This window comes from Saccopteryx leptura, chromosome 5, assembly GCF_036850995.1.
Source record: "Saccopteryx leptura isolate mSacLep1 chromosome 5, mSacLep1_pri_phased_curated, whole genome shotgun sequence".
Lineage (NCBI taxonomy): Eukaryota > Metazoa > Chordata > Mammalia > Chiroptera > Emballonuridae > Saccopteryx > Saccopteryx leptura.
In genome coordinates, this window is record NC_089507.1 from 214,282,976 (window position 1) to 214,306,028 (window position 23,053).

A 23,053-nucleotide genomic window follows, 5' to 3' on the forward strand; every position below is an offset into this window, starting at 1 on the left:
ACTCTGCCTGGATACAATTAGATACACCCTACAACCAGAAGCTGGTGGGTGACACCCAGCAGAGAGAGCAGCACTCTGCCTGGATACAATTAGATGTACCCTACAACCAGAAGCTGGTGGGTGACACCCAGCAGAGAGAGCAGCACTCTGCCTGGACACAATTAAATACACCCTACAACCAGAAGCTGGTGGGTGACACCCAGCAGAGAGAGCAGCACCCTGCCTGGATACAATTAGATGCACCCTGGGTTTGTACTTATTGTAAGAGCAAATGACCCACATGGTCCCTGGTGTGGGCTCCTGGCAGCTCAGTCTTGAAATTCTCTGAAGATGCTCCAGCAGTAAGAGTGTTGCACAGGGTCTTCCCTCCTTCGTGAGCATGACAAATAGCCATGATGACTACTAAGCCTTTCACTAATTTAAAATCAATCCTAGTATGTGTTTACAGACAGTGCTTGGCACAGAGTAAGCACTTTTTCTTTATTGTGATTTGTTGATATCTGCCTTCCATTGGCACCAAGAGCCAGAGAGTCTCGTGCCCCAAGTCACAGGCTGTGCAGGCACCAGTCGGGCTGCAGTGGGCGGGGATGGAACTGGGTGTGCAGGACGCTGTTCAGGCTGAAAGACACCCGTGAAGCTTCCTTCTCCACAGGACGCGCCCGCACTCAGCTCCATTTTGCACCTCTAGCCTGACCTCCCACGAGGGTGGGGGCGTGCTCCCATCATTAGTGAGAAGAAAGCAGGGCTCCACAGAGTTACACACAGTAACGCAGGTGCTGTTCCCAATGCCAGACTGCTCCAATGCAACATGTGGGCTTAGCACCGCCCACCACAGGGTAATTCCACCCCACTGCTAACAGCCCCACACTCCGTCCTATTAGCTAGCACCAGGCCCAGTCCGCAAAGTGCGTTTCGTCTCACTGATCCAAAGCAATGACAGACAATCCACAAAAGCCACTGCCCACATCCCTGCACTGAGATGCTGCAGAGAGCAGGTGCCCGGACATTTGTCCTTCTGCTCCCTCTGCTGGCCAACGGGGACATCAGCATGCGGGCGAATTGCCCTTTGGGAACTTGAATGTCTTTATGGCAAATGGCCCAAAGGAAGCCCCCCACCTTCAGCAGAAAAACCAGAACCTCAGCTTGAGGCCAAATCCCACAAATGTCCCAGGTGGACTTCAGTCCCACACCGCCTCCATCGTGGCCCGGCTAGCTCCATGTCCTCACCTAACCTCTGGGCTGGCTGAAGGTTAGATGAACATTTCAAAAAAAAGAGAGACCGTTAACAGGAAAACAACTGTCTGCACCATCATCATCCAGACCTGGACATAATCAAAATGTGCCTTCAAACCGGTTATAGGAATCGAAATAGCCTAATTCATTTTTCTAACACTATTCTTCAATCAATTATCAAGAAACCTGGAAATAACCAACTCTGTTAAGTTTTTTTATTACTGCCCCCAGGCAACTCTAGACTGGTCTCTAGGGCTAGTCAGAGGTACCTCCCCCTCAAGTCTCCCCCAGTTCTCCCCTGCCTCTCCCCTGGCTAAATTAGGTTCAGAGGGAGACATCACCCTTTGTTTCAGCCCCAGAGAAAGAGAACCAACAGAGACCAAGTGGCCATGGCCCCAGACGACATTCCAGCCCTTCCTCTCCCAAGTCCATTGAGCTCTGGCTCCAGAAGACCCCGTGTGTCTGTGTGAGCGTAGTATCAAGGGACGATGTGTCATTCCTTGTAGACACAGAGTCAAACATGGCCTCGCCCCTCTGGAAAAAGGGAGTTACGGGCCGTTCAATATCTGAAAACGCTGAGCACACGAGAGCCCGCCTCAACCTGGACTCACCTCGGAGAACTTGCCGTCACCAAACCACTGGACCCACCGCATGCCGGACATGGCCTGGCGCTTGGAGGTGGCCTTCCAAGACACGACCATGGCCGGCCACCAGGAGAAGCCCTTGATCTTTCCCCACACGAGGTCCCCTATTCCAAACTCCTTCCCATCCTGGAAGACAAACCACAGGGAGAAACCCTGATGAGACAGACTACCTGGGCCCACGGAAACCCCTGCGGCAACAGCCTCGGTGCCCACCCACTCAGGGCTTCCCTCAGGGCCCTGCAGACCTCCTCAGGAAGTCACGACCCACCTCCAACAGTTCCTGTCAAAAACTAGGAGTGAGAATGGCTTGCAAATAAGGGGCAGTCAACGGGCAAGACAGCCTGTTTAATAGGGATACGGGGTTCGTTACGTTAGAGCTGTAAGATTTAACCTGGCCATCGAGGAATGAAAGACACCCTCTGAAAACTCAGAGGAAGTAAGATCCGAGTAAAATAATTACAAGCAGCAAAATATTCCCACCATGCACCATGGGATGGGCTACCACATAACTATTAAAATGCAAAAAAAAAAAAAAAAGTTTTGGCGTGACCATGCAGTGGCGCAGTGGATAGAGCGTCTGACTGGGACACAGAGGACCCAGACTCGAGATCCCGAGGTCACCAGCTTGAGCGCGAGCTCATCTGGTTTGAGCAAAAAGCTCACCAGCTTGGAACCAAAGTCACTGGCTCAAGCAAGGGATTACTCGGTCTGCTAAAGGCCCGCAGTCAAGGCACATATGAGAAATCAATCAATGAACAACTAAGGTGTCGCAACGAAAAACTGATGATTTATGCTTCTCATCTCTCTCCATTCCTGTCTGTTTGTCCCTATCTATCCCTCTCTCTGACTCTGTGTAAAAAAAAAAGTTTTGGCCATTTGTACATAGCTTGTCATTAAAAGTGAGGTATCCATGAAAATAAGCACATTATTAAACTATATCTATCATATGACCTATTCTGAACTAAGGTACATAGAAAAAGGGATTTCTATATTTCCATGTGATGTATAAATAAGCATTAGACATATTGCAATGCTAGAGCAAAAACAAGCCCAATTTGTTAGTTATGAACACTAGATAGATTAGACAATGGATTTTAGATGTGAAAGGGAGGGAACTCTAATTCCTAGTAAGTGAAAAAGACCAGTTGACAATTTTTACATATACTCTAATGATGAACAGAATCGTGTATTAATTATGTATACAAAGTCCATATATTTCTGGGAATAAATATGTAATGTTCAGAAAAACCAAGAATCAAGTGCTTCAGATATGTCAGGGCGATAAGTACGGTCAAGGATCAGGATACATATGAAAAAATGGACTTGAAAAATGAATTCAGCCTGACCTGTGGTGGCGCAGTGGATAAAGCATTGACCTGGAAATGCTGAGGTCGCCGGTTCGAAACCCTGGGCTCGCCTGGTCAAGGCACATATGGGAGATGATGCTTCCAGCTCTTCCCCACCTTCTCTCTCTGTCTCTCTCTCCTCTCTCTCTCCCTCTGTCTCTCTCTCTCTCCCTTTCTCTCTCCTCTCTAAAATGAATAAATAAAACTTTTTAAAAAAATTTAAAAAAGAAAAATGAATTCAAGTATTATGCCAAAAGTGATCAAAATGGTGGTAACAGTCCCTTCTGGGTTGAGGGTCGGCTTTTCTCCTAAATCCAGCCCTTCGTCACGGTACCTGATACTCAGTGCTGTCTGCGTCTCTGCCCTCTGCATCCAGCACCAGGGGGGAGTCCAGGTTCTCCTGTTGGCTGTCCTGGGCCAGGCGGGGGTAAGGGGTGCTGCTGATCTGGGGTAACACGCCGTCCTCAGTCAGGTCAATGGTGAGGAAGCAGGGCTCAGGGGACGACCACGGCGTGCTCGCTGAGGATGTCGTCCGCCGCCTCAGGGACTGTGGACGGAAGGACACATAGCTTGGGCCACAGCAAACCAGGTGAGGGAGTGATCGGAGACCAGCGGCAACCCCCTTCGCGTCCCCGGCAAGCAGACAGAGTGAGGACCTTAGTGCAGGAGTGAGTAGAGAGACCACTGAAAACAGAACGGGGTTTCCAGGACCAAGGATCCCTTTAACGCGGTGGAAGAAAAAGCCAAGTCCATCGAAACAGGCAGTCAAAGGGCAAAGGCGTAATATCATGACGAGTGAGGCCAAGAGGCTCACAGAGCCAACCTCAGAGAGGCCCACTGACTTCCTAAGTGCTTACTGCGCTGTGTGCCCAACCTGGAAACAGGAGTGGAGAGTGCCTGTCACCCCTGGGGCCGCCCCAGGACCAGTCAGAGAAGGTACCGGGGAGACAAGACAGGTCTGGAAGTCAGTGGCTTCGAGCTCATTTCCGAGGAAGGGCAAAAGCCCAGTCAGCAGGTCATTCCTGCATTCCCTCCACAGTGCCGCCCAGGATCGGGCCAGGAGAGAATCCATCAGGCTTAAGAGAAGCTCACCCAGCACCCAGGAGAGAAAGAAAAGGCAAGGCCCTGAAAAGGAGAGCAGCGTGAAGAACAGCAGTGAGTCAGGGTGGCCCACCGGCTACTTTCGGTGGTGGGAGAAGAAGATCTTCCGATCAGAGATGGGGGTGCAGTGGGGGGTGGGGCAGGGGCCTAAGCACCCGGGGAACCAACCCTGGTCGCCGAGAACTCCATAGGGGACTCATCCACGCGAGGACGGCCCTGCCGGGCTCGGGTGGAACGCAGGAAGGGCCCGAGCCTCTCCCGGATGGAGGCACCGGTGCTACTTCGGGTTCGGACCTGGAATCAACAAAGGATAAGCACGAGGCCTTTGGTGACCGCAGGTGTGAGGTCTCGGGCCGGGGGCCGAGAGGACCGGGCTTGGGAGGCAGCCTCGGGTCAACAGAAGTGCACGAGGGTGGGGTTAAGTGGGGTGAGCCGCTAGACTTGTAGCCTGCCACCCAGAAACCCCAGCTCTCGCAGTAAGGGGGGGTTAAGGTGGCCAGAGGGCTGACGGACAAATCCACAGCAGAGCCCACAGCCTGTCACAGCTGGAATTGGCACCTGCAAATTGAACTGAAAAAAAAAAAAAAATCCAAGTTTACTCGAAATCAAAGTTTCCTTTCCCAAAACCGCATGAGAGAGTCATTACTGCATTGTTCAGAAAGGCACTGGATCCTCAAGACCGTCGGGGAAGCCCTGGGCCTGGGCTTCTTCCTCAAAAATGGCATGAACTGGGGAGGCAGCAAACCTGTGCTCGAATCCTACACACAAGCGTTAATGTTGAACCCTGGGTAAGTTAGCAGGATCTTCTCTCATCTAGAAAAAATGGGGACGATACACATCATACCCTAGAGCGGAGTGGGAGCATGAACCGTACCTGCAACAGTCACCGAATGTTAGCCGACTATTCAATGTCCTGGGTGACTGTGAGAGATCCATCCCTTCCCATTCCCAGACCTCTCAGACCCGACCCACCACGGTGTCGGAGGTGACACCCGTCAGTCACCAGCACTGTCCAAGTCAAACACCTACCAACTCCGTCACCCTCGGGCACTTCCCAAGAGTGTTTCAAGAGTTTAAAAACTGCCACATGCAAGAAAACCTTCCTTCACAAGAATAGCTCAAGGCCTTGCTGTCCATTTTCCAGCTTCTAAACCTCTGTTCACCTTTTTTCTTCGAAGTTCCCCCAGGGTATCCAAAAGGTGTTTCGTTTTGTTTTTTACTACAGGTCACTGCGTGGTTGGAGGCAGTGCCCTGGCTCAGGGGTGGGGACTTACAGCCGGGCTCTCAGACCGAGTCCTGGTTTCACGGAAGAGTTTTGGCATCACCAGAATGTCGGGTCCATCTCCGTCTTCCCCGTCCTCGTCCACATCACCTGTCAGATCCTGTATGCATTCATGAAACAGGTGAGCATCGGAACAGCACGGAAAGGTCACAGAACTAAAATAGTGTAGAAGTCAATCACAGGGGCCCTGGCCGGTTGGCTCAGCGGTAGAGCGTCGGCCTAGCATGCGGAGGACCCGGGTTCGATTCCCGACCAGGGCACACAGGAGAAGCGCCCATTTGCTTCTCTACCCCTCCGCCGCGCTTTCCTCTCTGTCTCTCTCTTCCCCTCCCGCAGCCGAGGCTCCATTGGAGCAAAGATGGCCCGGGCCCTGGGCATGGCTCTGTGGCCTCTGCCTCAGGCGCTAGAGTGGCTCTGGTCGCAATATGGCGACGCCCAGGATGGGCAGAGCGTCGCCCCCTGGTGGGCGTGCCGGGTGGATCCCGGTCGGGTGCATGTGGGAGTCTGTCTGACTGTCTCTCCCTGTTTCCAGCTTCAGAAAAATTAAAAAAAAAAAAAAAAAAAAAGTCAATCACAGGGGAAGAAACCATTCTGCTGGTCCCAGAGACCTAAAAATAGTTTCACCTCCCTCATTTTGTTCCAAAACTACTTTATAACGGCTCACACCACGATATCATGAATTCAAGAGAGGGCTGAAAGCTAAAGTCCCAGTGGAATCAGAAAACCATAGAAATGTGTGTGGTGGCCCTGGCCGGTTGGCTCAGCGGTAGAGCGTCGGCCTGGCGTGCGGGGGACCCGGGTTGATTCCCGGCCAGGGCACATAGGAGAAGCGCCCATTTGCTTCTCCACCCCCCCCCCTCCTTCCTCTCTGTCTCTCTCTTCCCCTCCCGCAGCCAAGGCTCCATTGGAGCAAATATGGCCCGGGCGCTGGGGATGGCTCCTTGGCCTCTGCCTCAGGCGCTAGGCTAGAGTGGCTCTGGTCGCAGCAGAAGGGACGTCGCCTCTGGTGGGCGTGCCGGGTGGATCCCGGTCGGGCACATGCGGGAGTCTGTCTGACTGTCTCTCCCCATTTCCAGCTTCAGAAAAATACAAAAAAAAAAAAAAAAAAAAAAAGAAATGTGTGTGGCAGGCCTGACCGTGCAGTGGCACCGTGGATAGAGCATCGGACTGGGATGCAGAGGACCCAGGTTCAAGACCCCGAGGTCACCAGCTTGAGCATGAGCTCATCTGGTTTGAGCAAAGCTCACCAGCTTGGACCCAAGGTGGCCGGCTCGAGCAAGGGGTTACTAGGTCTGCTGAAGGCCCAGGGTCAAGGCACATGTGAGAAAGCAATCAATGAACAACTAAAGTGCAGCAATGAAAAAAAAATTTTTTTTGATGCTTCTCATCTCTCTCCATTCCTGCCTGTCTATCCCTATCTGTTCCTCTCTCTGACTCTCTCACTGACAAAAAGAAAGAAAGAAATGAATGTGGCAACAAGATGTATCAGGAAGACTTCAGCGTCTGCCTTAGACTGATGTGGCGATGCGGAGCAGCAGGAACACCTGGTTTTCAGCGCCTGGGAGAAATAGTAGCTTCCTGACGCAGTCGACCAGGAAGAAATAGTAGCTTCCTGACACAGTAGACCAGGAAGAAATGACACCAATGCTGTGTCAAGTCCTGAAGATCCCCTCCTGCACGCCCCATGCTCCACACCGAGACCCAACAAGCTCCGAGCACAGAAACAAGAGCCGCGCTGCGTGGCCCGAGGTCCCGCCGGGCCCTCTGTTAGGAACTTGACTTTTCACTTGGCCAATCATGTGGCCCTGAGTAAGTCCCACCTCTCTTTAAAACTGAAACAGCTGTAAGGGAGCAGCTGTAAGGGAACACTTCCCTTACAACAGAACAAGGTGATAATGAGATCCAAGTAAAGCACATTTCACCCAGGGCCAGCCCAGAGACGGCTCGGATGGGAGGTTTCATTACTATCATTGCTCGCCAGCTACCAGAACAGCCGTTCAAACCCCTCCTCCGTTACACGTCCTGTCATCTGGGCGCCCGCCGGAACGAAAGCCCTGGAGGGGGCGAGCTTTCATGACTTTCATGACTTCTATCCATGACTTTGACCCTTATGCTTGAAAAAAAAAAGTTTGCCAAATTGACAAACCTCTCAGATGATGAACAAGAAAATGCAAGGTATAAACAATGTCAGAAACATAAAAACCGTAACTTGCGGGGGGGGGGGGGGTCAAGTAGAAACCTTGATGTTGCAGGGATGGCTGAAAAAAATCCCTAAAACACACAAGCCGACAAGTCCTTTTTGACGTGCATCCGAACCATTACCAGTCACATTGTGAGAAATAAAAACATACATCTACTTTACTCAGGAATAGAGGCTCAAAAATAAACCAAATTCAGAACACACCATGGATGGCCAAGCTGAAGTCGGACTCATTGCAGGAATAAGAGGACAATTTGTTCCATTAGAATTTATCGAGCTAATTTAACTGATCGTCCAGATTGAGGGGCGAAAAGTCATTTCAAAAACTATGCAGAGCCTGACCAGGCAGTGGCGCAGTGGAAAGAGCGTCGGACTGGGATGCAGAGGACCCGGGTTCGAGACCCTAAGGTCGCCAGTTTGAGCACGGGCTCATCTGGTTTGAGCAAAAAGCCCACCAGCTTGGACCCAAGGTCGCTGGCTCCAACAAGGGGCTACTCGGTCTGCTGAAGGCCCGTGGTCAAGGCACACATGAGAAGGCAATCAATAAACAACTAAGGTGCTGCAACGCGCAATGAAAAACTAATGATTGATGCTTCTCATCTCTCTCCGTTCCTGTCTGTCTGTCCCCGTCTATCCCTCTCTCTGACTCACTCTGTCTCTGTAAAAAAAAAAAAAAAAAAGGGAAAATAAAAACTATGCAGAAAGCAGGGAATAAAACAACTTTGTAAGTAAAAGAAACGTGTCTGACTTTTTAAAAGACTTGGCATTGAACAGCAACACGTGCCGTCGCACGTGAGGGGGGTGAGCAGAGCTCTCTGTGCCTAGCGGAACTCAGATTTGTCGTCCAACAAGTCCCTCCCGGGCTCCGGTTTCAGTGGGCCGTGTGCACCTCTCATTGAATGGAAGCCAAAGGGAGTTCCCCTGAACCCTGAAAAAGGCAGAGGAGGGTTCGTACCTGAGTATAACTTAGCAGGCTGGAGACTTCCCTCTTGGACAATCTTGAGCTTGACCTGCGGCCTGTGGAAGAAAGAGAACCAGAAATCTGTTTCGTGAAAGGGACAAACAGTGTCAGGCTGGGTGGCCCTCTGTGGCCTCCTCTGTGGGCTATGACGTGGGATCTCTCACTAAACCCACTGGCATCCTCAGGGGGTTAGCTCCCAGCCTCTCAGGACCTACATGTAGTCGCCTCAACCGAGTTATAATGCCACCAATGTCCAGGACCAGGCACATTATTGGGACCCAAACAGTACTACAGGTTCACAGGGGAGAAGGCATCAAATACCTTCCAGAACGAGAACTCTGCTGCCCAAGTCAGGGGCCACTAACAATGCTTAAAAGAACAACTCTGGCCCTGGCCGGTTGCCTCAGCAGTAGAGCTGTCAGCCTGGCGTGCGGGGGACCCGGGTTCAATTCCCAGCAAAGGGAACATAGGAGAAGCGCCCATTTGCTTCTCCACCCCCCCCCTCCTTCCTCTCTGTCTCTCTCTTCCCCTCCCGCAGCCAAGGCTCCATTGGAGCAAAGATGGCCCGGGCGCTGGGGATGGCTCCTTGGCCTCTGCCCCAGGCGCTAGAGTGGCTCTGGTCGAGGCAGAGCGACGCCCCAGAGGGGCAGAGCATCGCCCCCTGGTGGGCAGAGCTTCGCCCACGTGTCGGGTGGATCCCGGTCGGGCGCATGTGGGAATCTGACTGTCTCTCCCCATTTCCAGCTTCAGAAAAATACAAAAAAAAAAAGAAAACCAACTCAGTGCCTCCCACATCGGCCACATTTCAAGTGCTCACATGTGGCCAGTGGCTACGACCGTGTACAATGCAGAAACAGAACACCTTTGCCCTCGCCGAAAGGTCTGTCAGACATTACAGCTCAAGGAGTTTCAACAACAGCATGGGACCACACAGGCTTTTTAACCAGCGGGGTTAGAAAGTCTCACTGGGGAGGATCCTGGCAGATACCACACAGGAACCTCTGAGGTGAGCGCAGGATGGACAGGAAGCCTCCGCCTGTCCAGCCTGAGTGTGCTTCTTCCCACACAATCCTCCCCGATGCAAGGGGACTGGGTCCCAATGCAGAAGGGCCAAAAGACCCCGACCTGTGCTGCAAGCACCCCACGGTGACTGGAAGAAAACAGGGATCATCATTACTTTGGTGTCACCTCCTCAGAGTCTCAGAGGAGGGGAGGAGAGGAAGGAGCCACCAAGGGCCGTTGGGGGGCTGAGAAATGAAGGTGCTTGGCTCTGCCCACGTCCCCTGCCCTCCCCTGGGAGCTGTGCAGGCTGAGGTTGTCAGGGACCAGACCCCTCTCCCCAGGACCCGCCTGCCGACCCCGGGCAGGGAGGCTCCTGTGCCAGCTGCGGTCCAGGGTCTGCCCTCCCCGCCTCCCCACAGGCCCGGCCACCTCTCATCTCCGGGGTGCTGATCGCCTCCAGGATCGGGGGCGAGGGCGCATCCTTGGCGTCGTAGGACTGGTCGCTGCAGCCCCCGTTGGTGATGATGAAGTCTTCCCTCACGCTGGCGTCCTCCTCTCTGGTGAGCTGTCTGGTGTCTCCCTTCATGGTTTCCTGTGGAATGGCCAGAACGGACAGGGTGGCCGTGAAGCAAAGGCTGGACGGGGCAGCCCACCCCAAACTTCCCACCTACGGCTCTATGTCGTCGGCGGGTCATTCTCGGGGTGCTACTCCTGCCCAGAGACCCTGCCCAGGCTGCCCCCCATAGCCTGCCCCCCTCACCAAACTCGGAGGCTCAGGACTTGGTTCCATGTGGCCAGGTGGCCCGAAGGCTCGGATGCCAGCACCCAGGACAGAGGAGGAGGAGGCTGGGCCCTGGTCTGGGGCTCAGGCTGCTCTGTGCAATTAGCCGGCCACTTCAAACAATGCCATTTAGGACCTGTCTGCCCCGGCCCGACTGCCGCCTGTCCTGGTCCCCTCTGCCCCTGGCCCCTTCTCCCTGCCCAGCCTCTGCAGGGCCTCAGGAAGCCAGTGCATTATTTTCCCTCCTGACCCCTTTGTTTGCTCTCTCCCTTCCCCTCAATCTCTCCAGGTCCTCTTCCCACCGCCCCCTCCTCCCCCACAGAACAGCTTCTCCCTTCTCCATGGCAGCACAAGCCCCGCCCCACCCCAACCTCAGGGGCCCATTGGTCTGCTGGCCTGTCGCTCTCTCCTCTCCTCCCTCACCAGCTGGGGCTCAGAGTCCCAAGTTCCCAAGAAGGGAAGGGATGGAGGAGACACAGGCAAAGGACTGGGCCAGTTAACAAGGGGCATGCCCCCCAACTGCCCCAGCGTCACCCCACTCCGGGCCTTTGTCTCCCCACTGCTGCCCCTGCTGGTTAACTGCATCACCACTAGGCTAGCCAGCCAAGAGCAGCTTCGGCCAGATCTTCAGATGGGTTCAAGGGCTACGGGACCCTTCGACCTGGCCCACCACCTGCAACATTTACTGGCAGCAAGAACCTGCACCTTTCTCTCATTTATTCCTCCCAATGTCACTATGAGCCCGTTTCACAGAAGAGAAAAACTGACACTCAGACCTTACTACTTACTGTTCACAGTCAAAATCCCATCTAAGTGCGGCCAAGCCTGACAGGATAGTTTGGTTGGTGAGACCGCAGACTCAAAGCAGAAAGGGCGCCAGTTCAATCTCCAGTCAGGGCACAGGCAGGTACAGATCAATGTTCCTGTCTCTCTCCCTGTCCCTTCCTCTCTCACTAAAGTCAACAAATAAATAGGGAAAAAAAAAGTGCAGCCAAGGCAAAACAGAGCCTAGCTAGGTACAGGGTGAGGCCCCAGGCTCCTGTTTCTTTTCCCTTCTTTTTTTTTGGTGAGAGACAGAGGGACAGACAGGAAGGAGAGAGATGAGAAGTATCAATTCTTCGTTGCAGCTCCTTACACTCCTTAGTCATTCATTGATGCTTTCTCATGTGCCTTGATGGGGGGGGGGGGGGGCTGCAGCAGAGCGAGTGACCCCTTGCTCAAGCCAGCGACCTTGGGGTCATGTCTATAATCCCACACTCAAGCCAGTAACCCCACACTCAAGCCAGCGACCTCGGGGTTTCTAACCTGGGTCCTCCATGTCCCAGTCTGGTGCTCTATCCACTGCACCACCGCGTACTCAGGCCAGACTCCTGTTTCTTTTTTTTTTTTTTTTTTTTACTGAGACAGAGTCAGAGAGGGGGATAGATAGGGACAGACAGACAGGAACGGAGAGAGATGAGAAGCATCAATTACCAGTTTTTCGTTGTGGCACCTTACTTGTTCATTGATTGCTTTCTCATATGTGCCTTGACCCTGGGGCTAACAGCAGACCGAGTAACCCCTTACTCAAGCCAGCAACTTTGGGTCCAAGCTGGTGAGCTTTTTGCTCATACTAGATGAGCCCAAGCTCAAGCTGGCGACCTCGGGGTCTCGAACCTGGGTCCTCCGCATCCCAGTCCGACACTCTTATCTGCTTCGTCTCCGCCTGGTCAGGCCAGACTCCTATTTCTTAAGTTCGCCCAGAACAGCTCCAGGGCTCTGGCTGGATAGCTCAGTTGGCTAGAGCACCATTCCAAAGTGCAGTGGTTGCTGGTTCAATCCCCAGTCAGGACACATACAGGAGCAGATCGATGTTCCCATCTCTCCTACTCTCTCCCTTCCTCTCTCTAACATCAATAAAATCAACATTTAAGCCTGACCTGTGGTGGTGCAGTGGATAAAGTGTCGACCTGGAAATGCTGAGGTCGCTGGTTCAAAACCCTGGACTTGCCTGGTCAAGGCACATATGGGAGTTGATGCTTCCAGCTCCTCCCCCCTTCTCCCTCTCTGTCTCTCTCTCTCTCTCCTCTCTAAAAATGAATAAATAAAAATAAAAAATAAAGAATATTTAAAAAAAATCAACATTTAAAAAAGAAAAAACAAAAGACGAAATAAAAACAGGTCTAGTGGTATGTGACGTCATGCCCTTATGGCCTGGAACTCGGCGTGGAAAAAGTTTCCCCAGCAAAGGGCTCTCTGTGGGCACTGAGCATTCCGAGCCCCTGAACTTTGTTTTGGAGACTTACCGTGTGGTGACAGATTACCCACGATGTCAGATGACCGGCAGTGCCAGGAGACCCACACCAGCCTCCCAGGGTACTTTCTAGAACAGGGGTCCCCAAACTACGGCCCAGGGGCCACATGCGGCCCCCTGAGGCCATTTATCCGCCCCCGCTGCACCTCCGATAGGGGCACCTCTTTCATTGGCGGTCAGTGAGAGGAGCACAGGATCCATCCGCATCCTGTGCTCCGGCAGTACTGTATGTGCCGGCGCCACAAAGCGCAGCATGGCTCGCGGACAGTACTACTTCCGGTGACGTGGGATGCACCGGAAGCGCGTCATATCACCTGTTACGGCTAGCAGTGACAAATATGGAACCGGACATTGACCATCTCATTAGCCAAAAGCAGGCCCATAGTTCCCACTGAAATACTGGTCAGTTTGTTGATTTAAATTTATTTGTTCTTTATTTTAAATTTTGTATTTGTTCTCATTTTTTTTTACTTTAAAATAAGATATGTGCAGTGTGCGTAGGGATTTGATTTGTTCATAGTTTTTTTTTATAGTCCGGCCCTCCAACGGTCTGAGGGACAGTGAATTGCCCAAGGACCAGTACCCTTCCAATCAACTGAGAGCACCATCTTAGACTTACCTAAATCAGGCCTGTTCACAAGGTCCCGGGGTGATTAATACATAAGTTAAAGAAGCACTCTTCTGCCTGACCAGGCGGTGGCGCAGTGAATAGAGCTCGTTGGACTGGGATGCGGAGGACCCAAGTTCAAGACCTTGAGGTCGCCAGCTTGAGCGTAGGCTCATCTAGTATGAGCAAAAAGCTCACCAGCTTGAGCCCAAGGTCCTTGGCTGGAGCAAGGGGTTACTTGGTCTGCTGTAACCACTCCCACCCCCAGCAAGGCACATATGAGAAAGCAATCAATGAACAACTAAGGAACCACAACGAAGAATTGATGTTTCTCATCTTTCTCCTTTCCTGTCTGTCCCTATCTGTCCCTCTCTCTGACTCTGTCTCTCTCTCTGCCACACACACACACAAAAACACTCTTCTGGTTATAAATGTATGTATACACCTGTCCTGTGGTGGCGCAACAGATAAAGCATTGACCTAGAACACTGAGGTCACCAGTTCAAAACCCTGGGCTTGTCTGATCAAGGCACATAGAGGAAGCATCTACTATGAGTTGATGCATCCTGTTTCTCCCTCTTTGTCTCTCTCCCTCTCTTACATTTGCTCTCTCTCTCTCTCTCTCTCTCTAAAAATCAATAAACAAAATATAAAATAAAATGGCCCTGGCCAGTTGGCTAAGTGGTAGAGCGTCGGCCCTATGTGGATGTCCTGGGTTCAACTGCTGGTCAGGGCACACAGAGGAAAACACCCATCTGCTTCTCCACACCTCCCCCTCTTATTTCTCTCAGTTCTCTTTCTCTCTTTCTCCTCCTGCAGCCATGGCTAGATTAGAGTGAGTAGGCCCGGGGCGCTGAGGACAGCTCCAGGGCCTCTGCCTCAGGCACTAGAACGGCTCTGGTTGCAAGGGAGCAACAGCCCAGGTATATACCCATAGAGAGCACATGTGTTGTTTCCCCCCACAGGGGTCTAGGCTGTGCAGGCTCACAGCTCCTCTTCTGTGGTCTCCAGCACACATTAAGGGCCCTCACCAGCCCCGGGGGGAAAAAAATGCCTGGCCTGACCAGGCGGTTGCCCAGTGGATAGAGCGTCAGACTGGGATGCAGAGGACCCAGGTTTGAGACTCTGAGGTCACCAGCTTGAGCGCAGGCTCATCTGGTTTGAGCAAAGCTCACCAGCTTGGACCCAAGGTCGCTGGCTCCAGCAAGGGGTCACTCGGTCTGCTGTAGCCCCAAGGTCAAGGCACATATGAGAAAGCAATCAATGAATAACTAAGAAGCCGCAACAAAGAATTGATGCTTCTCATCTTTCTCTGTTCCTGTCTGTCCCTATCTATCCCTCTCTCTGACTGTCTCTGTAAAAAGAAAAGAAAAGAAAAAGGAATGCCTGACCCAGAGCCATCAGCTGCTTCTCAGCACCCTGCATTCCCAAGCTCTGACCTGGAAGAAGAATGGGCTAACTGACCTATGGCCACTTCCAGGAAGCCCGCAGCCAGAATCCCAGGAAAACTGCTGGAGTGTGGTCCAGAGTAATAATTAATTTCCTGAGTTTCACCCCAGGCTAAGCCTGTGAACTAAGTTCCTGGGGTGGCCTTGGCAGGAGGCGGGAGGCTTGGCCATGGGCTGCAAGACAGCAGGAGGATCCACAGGGAGCTCTGGGAAGGAGGAAGGGTCGAGGTTGTTTCTAATCAGAAGCTGGTAGCAGGTCAGATGATGAGTCCAGGGCAAGACTTCCCTCACATCTGGGGGAGCCAGAGTTCCCTCAGACAGCCCCTAACTGGGTCAATGAGCTAGACAGGCCCCAGTGAGCCGCCAGCCCAGAGCCAACAATGATTAACCACCTCAGGCCTTTCCCCCAAGGCCTCAGCAGTGCCAGCTTGTGCTGCCAGCCTGTCTGAGGGACATGTGAGCTGAGCACCTTCCCAAAGCCAAACCTCAACATTCAGGAAAAAATCTGCCCCTAGGAACCGGACCCACGGGCCGGGAGGAAGATTCAGGGAAGAAATCCAACCAGCTATAAGCGTCCCCAGCGGGCTACCTGGGTGTCCTGGGGTGAGCTGGGCAGATAGAATACTCTTCCCAGTTCCATAATTCAGTGTGACTTCATCAAGTGTCCCTTCCTCTGTAGTTTTCATCACCCTGGGTTTGCAAAGACATTAGCTACCCTGACTGCCGTTCAGCCACCACACACACCAGCGTGCAGACCGTGCACCCCTGGTTGAAAGGCACTCACAGCTCGGTTCTTCTCCCCTGTTCACAGAGATGAACAAAGCCAGCCGCCAGCCATGCACTGCCCCGGGTCCCTCAGCCCTAGGGTCTCCCATCACTCAGATTTCCACAACCACATCTCAAAAGGCAGGCAGGTTTCTCCCATAGGCCTCTGCTTCAGAGGAACAATCTGGCCCTCCTCGAGGAAATACACAAATCCCCTCACCTGATAACACAGAAATTTTTTTTCAGAGATGCCAGATGCTCTTCTGTGCTTCACCCGTATTAACTTTTAATCCTTAAATATGGTAAATGCTATTATCACTATTTTACAGATGGGCAAACTGAGGGCAGGTAAGTAACATAATACCCACTCAGATAAATGTGACTTGGAAGTGCTCAAGTCTAGTCAAGTTAAATAAGAACATACAAGTTTAACTACATGTTCTTGGCAAACCAGGGATTGGTGTGTTAGGTGGAGATACCAATGTCCCCACCTCCTGCTTCGTATCTCAGTGTGGCTTCTTTCTAGTGATCCAAGATCGGCATTTCCCAGGTAATGTGGGCTCCCAACACAAGCCAACTGCTTTACCTAGTGTGATTGTGCCAGGGCTAGAGGATTAACTGGCTGGGTTACCTCCAGGAAAGAGGTGGCACCTTCCTATGGGAGCTTACCAGGGTGGCTGGCATACGAGCTTCTGAACTAAGCCGCTCACCCTGCTGTTGTAACAGCATCCAGTTCCTACTGGAAGCGAAGGCAGTACAAACGCCTCTGAACCTGCACCCCAGCCTAAGGCAGGTCCTCGTATCAATCTGCTCTCCACAGGCTCAGATTCACCAAGTCACCCAAGAAAGTGGCAGCACCAAGACTCATGCTCAGGCAGCCTGAGGCACGTGCCTGTAACTGTGTACAGGAGACAAGGCCGATGCCAATGATGTTTGTTAAGAACACATCTTCCACCTGACTAGGTGGTGGCGCAGTGAATAGAGCATTGGACTGGGATGTGGAGGACCCAGATTTGAGACCCCAAGGTTGCCAGTTTGAGCGCAGGCTCATCAGGATTGAGCAAGGCTCACCAGCTTGAGCCCAAGGTCGCTGCCTCAAGCAAAGGGTCACTCGGACTGCTGTAGCCCCCCGGTCAAGGCACATATGAGAAATCAATCAATGAACAACTAAGGAACCACAACGAAGAATTGATGTTTCTCATCTCTCTCCCTTCCTGTCTGTCTGTCCCTATCTGTCCCCCTCTCTGACTCTGCAAAAAAAATAATAAATAAATAAATAAATAAATAAACAAACAAACGCATCTTCCATCCCCGGGACTAGTTTCTGAGCTGAGGGACAGGATATGCCCGCTGAGCATTTACCTTCACAGGGGGTGGCGCTCTAACCTCCAGATGCAGGCTGAACTCTGGCCCCTTCCCAGAGGCTGGGGTCCAGCACGTGACTGAGGGGCGAGCGGAAATGAGAGATGGGCTTTCCCCCCAGGTTCCCCCTGCAGAGAGCCCCGTCTCATTAGTGAAGGGTGCTTGTGTTTGGACTGAACCAGGTCAGACGTGTCCAAATGCAATGTGGCAGGGAGAAGGGTGAGTGGCACCCCCAGCCAGGCTCTGGGAGGAGGCCCTGGAACATCCCCCCAAGCATCCATCAAGCTGAGAAGTGATGTCGCTCATTTCCTCCAGGCTGACACACACAGGCAACAGAGTGACTTCACAGCACCTTGTAAAATGTTCATTGCATTAATTAAAATTGCAATGCAGGAAGGGGGGTGGAAGGGTAAGGAGGGGGACCGCTGGTGCGGCCCAAGGTTTCGGGTGTCAGTGAAAATAAAAAGGGAGAGGTGGAAAGATATTCCCACCTCCCCTATTTCAAAAAGCCTTCTCTGTAGCCTCTGGGAGGAAGGACACAGACCTCTGCCCCTTCCCCGGGAAGGGCTCCTTTCCCCTTGTCGGCTCCCACTGCCCAAGGTTCCAAAGCAACAGCTGAGATGGAGCGTCACTATGGACCTCGCCAAAATACAAGCTCTTCTGACCCCCCACATACACACACTTTGCAGATGAGTCCACTAAAGCTCTGAGGAAGCCGATCAGCAGCCCCCTGGCCAGGCTCACACGTGGCAACCCGATGGGTATTTAGTTCTAATCCAGGGGACAGATCTTGAAAACATCTTTAAAACAATGTGGCAAATAGTTCTAAAAGGTAATCCTGGAGAGGAACACTGCCGGCTGAGTGGGAGAGGGGGCACCAGGTGGGGGGGGAGAGGAGGAGGGAAGAGTCAAGTACAAAGACAAGGGGGCCAGAAGTGGGCTGCGCACCTGGCTGGTGGCAGAGCACAAGGTCCCCGAGTTCACTGCCTTTCGCCTGATAAGGAATCTCCAGCGAATTCCAGACAAGATCAGATTCACTGGAAAGCAGTCCAGCAAAAGCCATTCATGTTTTCCTCAAACCCTAGTTTTATTCTCTGAAAACTTAAGTCACCTTGCCCAACTAATTCCCTGGATGGCTGGTGCTCAGGATCCCAAAGCAGATGCCCAAACCCTGAGACACGGAAGTCCCAGGTCCTGCCCTGGAGGGGTGAGTAGCTCAGTCGAGCAGCTCGGAGCTTTGCTGAGGTTAGAGGCTCCGTCCCCCATCGGGGCGTATAGAAGAACCCACCGATGATGAATGCATAAATAAAGGGAACAACAAATTCATGTTTACCTCCCTCCCTTCCTCTCTAAAATTCAAGCAATAAATTAAATTTTTAAAAAAGAAATTATGCATTCTCATGTGCTCCTTGGCCAGACTTCCCAGCTGTATCTCACAGGAAGCAAAGCATCCCTTCGGCCTTCCTGATTTCAGAGCCGTCTGAGAATTGCTCAGTGCCTCTAGGTCACGGCTACATGCACCACGGGCTTCCTGCAGTCAAGGCTGGGCCGTGGCATATTTATCAGAATCATCAGAAGAATTGATCCCAGTAGGGGTCAAACAGGACAAGTACAAAATACGGGCTATGTGAGGCTCTTGCTTGCAGCACTGCTCATAGTAGCAAATACTGACAAACACCTACATGTTTGCCAATGGTGTAGGATAAAATTATGTACCATTACCTTTCAGATAATTCACAGGCAAAAAAAAAAAAAAGAAAAGAAAAAAAAAGAAAGCTAGGAGCATAAAGATCTGAACAGATATGGCAACTTAAACTGGAGTTTATAGTCAAATTTTTTACCCTTTATAAATAAAATGCAAGCAACCAGCCCTCTCCTCCTACAGTGTGTCTGGGAAACCCTTGGAAGGATGTTCAAACAGAGAGGGAAGCCAAGAGTTAACTCAGAATGATGTCTGGGGCAGCATAAGGAGCAGAGGATTCTGGGAGTTGCCATGCCTACTCCTTTAGCCAGGTGCCCCTTGACAAAACCAAAGTCAAACAGCCCTCTCCCACTCCCCAGGAAGTAAGGGAGGAAAGGAGACCAATATTCTGAGACGCCACCACCACCCTGGCTCTGCCCCTCGGAGTAGGCTGCACCCATTGCTACAGCCAATGCCTTAAATCTCAACTGGTCAGTAAGCCGACAGAGTGGAGATATTAAGTCTATTGGCAATCTGACAGTATGATCTAAAATGTCAACTGTCCATATCCTCTTACATAGGATTCTATTGCTAGAAATTAACCCAGCCCAAAGCTCTTACCAAGACCTGTGTGCAAGGATGGTCACTGCTGTCCCTTCAGTCATAGAAAAAGCTGCAACAAATGACCGTCAACAGAAGACTGGCCAGCCCTGACCAGATAGCTTGGTTGGTTGTGGGTTAGATCCCGGGCCAGGGCACATACAAGAATCATCAGATGATGAGTACATAAATAAGTGGACAATAAATTGATGTTTCTTTCTCTTTCTCACCCCTTCTTCTAAAATCAATTTTTTTTAAATAAAAAAAGGGTCGGATTTCACCTGTCCTGTGGTGGCGCAGTGGGTAAAGCATGGCCGGAACACTGAGGTAAAGGTCCCCACTTTGAAGCCTGGGCTTGCCTGGTCAAGGCACATAAGAGAAGCAACTACCAGTTGATCCTTCCCATTCCTCCCCTACACCTTTCTCTTTCTTTCTCTCTTCTCTCGAAAATCAATAAAATCTTTAAAATAAAAAAAGTCAGATTTTTCAGGAAGGTACTTGTGACTTCCATATGTCCAATGTTATTTTACAATCAGAAACAGACTTAATTTTTATTGACTTTAGAGAGGGAGTTAAAAGATAGAAAAAGAGAAAACAATTTTTTGTTCACCTTATTTGTTCACTCATTGGTCGATTCTTGTATGTGCTTTGACCGGGGATTGAACTTGCAACCTTGGCATACAGGGAAAACACTAACCAACTGAGCTATACCCACCAGAGAGAAAGCAGACTTTAAAATACTGCTGTCCAAGAAACATTTCTTCCTTGGGAAACGGCCATTAAGTTTAGTCAATCTAAAATGATTTGCATATGGTCTAAGTTAGGAATCTCATTCTTTCCCCCAAGGAAAGCCCAGCACCTATAATAACAACTATGTCCCAACGTGACCTCTTTTATCAAGTTCCCCTACTTATGTTTCTGGGCTCACTTCTCCTTTCGTTATTACCCCTGGTCACCCTCTGAATCATCATAGCTTTTTTTTTTTTTTTGTATTTTTCTGAAGCTGGAAACGGGTAGAGACAGTCAGACCATCATAGTTTTATAAGTGCTCATACCTACTAGGGCGAGCCTGCCAACCTTATTGAAAAGTTTCATTATTTTCTCCTTAAAGGTCTGAGCACCTCTGAGTTTATATTTTTTTATTTCTAGTTCCCTTTTCTGGCCCCTAGATTTCTTTATTCTACGGAGCTTAGTTCTGCACGCACAAAGAAATGTAGACAGCATTTCTAGTTGTTTCAATATAGAAGGACTTGCCTGACCAGCGGTGGCACAGTGGACAGAGCTTAGACCTGGGAGGTCCTCAGTTAGAAACCTCAAGGTTGCCAGTATAATCTCAGGGTCACTGGCTTGAGCCCCAAGGTCATTGGCTTGAGCAGATCACTGGCTCTGCCTGAGCCCCCTCCCCCCACGTCAAGGCACATGAGCAGCAGTCAGTGAACAACTAATGTGAAGCAAGAAGAGTTGATGCTTCTCATCTCTCTTCTTCTTTTCTCTTCCTTCCCCTTTCTCTCTTAAAAAAAGAAAAGAAAGAAAATTGGAGGACTTACAAATTATCTGTACCATAATAAAAAATAAGTTCTTATGTATTATTTTTCTTTTTTTAAAGATCCCTGGCTGGGTAGCAAGCTGATGAGAGCATCATACTGATACACCAAGGTTGCAGGTTCAATTCCTGGTCCGGGCATATACCAATGAATGCATAAATAAGTGAAACAACAAACTGATGTCTTTTGTCTGTCTGTCTGTCTCTCTCTCTCCTCTCCTCCTTCCCTCCCTGTCTCTCTTCCTCTCTATCTCTAAAATAAATAAAATTTTTAAAAGTTGAAAAATTCAAAATAAACATAGAAGACAAAAAAGAAAGAAAGAAAAAAGAAAAACTAAGAAGTGGGAGTGGGTGAAGGTGACCCGAAGGTACACACCCCCAGTCCTAAGATAAACAAGTCCTGTATAGTACCGTGTACAGCACGGTAACTATAGCTAACGCTATATTGTATATTTGAAAGTTACTAAGAGTGTAGATCTTCAAAGTCCTACTCACAAGGAAAAAATTTAAAACTATGTAGTTAAAATAAAGGAGATTACATACTGCAATCGGCTTTTTAAAAGCCCATAATAGCCTGACCAGGCTGTGGTGCAGTGGATTGAGCGTTGAACTGGGAAAAAGAGGACCCAGGTTCGAAACCCCGAGGTCGCAGGCTTGATTGAGCACAAGCTCATCTGGCTGGAGCCCAGACTCACCTGTGGGGTCGCTGGCTTGAGCAAGGGGTCACTCACTCTACTGGAGCCCTCCAGTCAAGGTACATATGAGAAAGCAATCAATGAACAACTAAGGAGCTGCAACGAAGGGTTGATGCTTCTCATCTGTCTCCTTCCTGTCTGTCTGTCCCTATCTGTCCCTCTCTCTGTCTCTTGTCTCTGTCATACACACACACACATACACACACACACACACAAGCTCATAATATCTCACAAAAAACACTCTTAAAAAACTAGTCAGGCCTGACCTGTGGTGGCGCAGTGGATAAAGCATCAACCTGAACGTTGAGATCGCAGATTCAAAACCCTCGGCTTGCTTGCCCCGTTCAAGGCACATACAGGAAGCAACTACTATGAATTGATGCTTCCTGCTTCTCCCCTGTCTGTCTCTCTAAAAATCAAAAAATTTTTAAAAAGAAAGAAATACAATTGATTTAAAAAAAAAGAAACTAGCCAGGTACCTGGTGGTGGCATTTCAGGGGAACCCTTCTCAGCACAGGCCTGCAGACAAAGCACCGCAACCCACATCTGTGCATCTGGCCAGCTCTGCGGGTCCAAGCCGAGTGGAGACCGAGGTCTCAAAGACTCGTACCAGCATCTCAGTCCAGATTCCACTCCTCACTAGCTGTGCTGGCCTTCGGTAATGGCGGCAGTCACATTTCACATTGTTGAGCTGTTGCTCTGTGCTATGCGTACAACTCAACACGTGACATCCTCTAGGACAGCTCAAGGCACAGGAGAGAGGCCGCTCTTACCCGTTCACCAGATAGGAGTTCTTGCTCTGCTTCAGCACTGAGGACCAAAGGCAGACAATGGCCAGACAGCCCCTGGCCTCACGCTGCCACCGTGGGTTAGCAGAGGATGTCAAGGAAGAAAAAGCTAGGGGACAGCGAAGAAAATAACAAGGTTGGTTCACCTCAAAACCTACACGGCTTACACTGCAGATGCCCTTTTGCCGAGAATTCAAACAGACTCCACCTGCCCTTTTATATATAGACATTTGCTCAGAATGTTCCAAATCCTATCATCCAGTGATACGCTGCCTCCCGTGTGATCCAGGAAAACCCAGAACGACCCAGACCATCTGTCCAGAGGACCAGCCTGTTGAGGCGTCCAGCCCAGTGACCACCCCCGTTTGCCACCGCCTCCCAGGTGAGCTGGCTTCCTCCCACTCACTCTCCATGTCTCCAGTGGGTCCACCGGCTGCAGCTACAGGACACTCGGGTAGAGCCGTGCCCACTTCTGCTGCTTTGGCCAAGTCAGAGCACAGTCTTGAGCCAGGGTACTCGGGGCCCCTGCACTGTGCTGGCTGCTGGGAACACCAACCAAAAGGCATAAATAATCCCCTCCTCCAGGAGCCGGAATCCTGTGGAAGCCTGGGGACCAGCCTCAGTGGTGGCCCAAGTATGTCCCCTTGCGACAGAAAGCAAATGCAACTGGAAAAAAATGCTGCTTAGAAAAAGGTTCAATTAACCTCAGAAGGTGGGGCTG

At 50.9% G+C, this 23,053-nt stretch overlaps 1 protein-coding gene across 1 annotated transcript in view; it reads right to left on the reverse strand.

Moving 5' to 3' along the window:
- The window catches only part of DNMT3B (DNA methyltransferase 3 beta), a 52,755-nt gene that overhangs the window by 21,247 nt on the left and 8,455 nt on the right, over nucleotides 1-23,053 (reverse strand). Inside the window, exons 2-7 of the mRNA XM_066384069.1 lie at nucleotides 10,199-10,361; nucleotides 8,762-8,823; nucleotides 5,599-5,706; nucleotides 4,493-4,618; nucleotides 3,558-3,770; nucleotides 1,845-2,003 (exon numbers count right to left, since the gene is read on the reverse strand). Of these exons, the coding sequence (XP_066240166.1) occupies nucleotides 1,845-2,003; nucleotides 3,558-3,770; nucleotides 4,493-4,618; nucleotides 5,599-5,706; nucleotides 8,762-8,823; nucleotides 10,199-10,355 (825 nt within the window). The 5' untranslated portion in view covers nucleotides 10,356-10,361. The remainder of the gene's footprint in view (nucleotides 1-1,844; nucleotides 2,004-3,557; nucleotides 3,771-4,492; nucleotides 4,619-5,598; nucleotides 5,707-8,761; nucleotides 8,824-10,198; nucleotides 10,362-23,053) is intronic.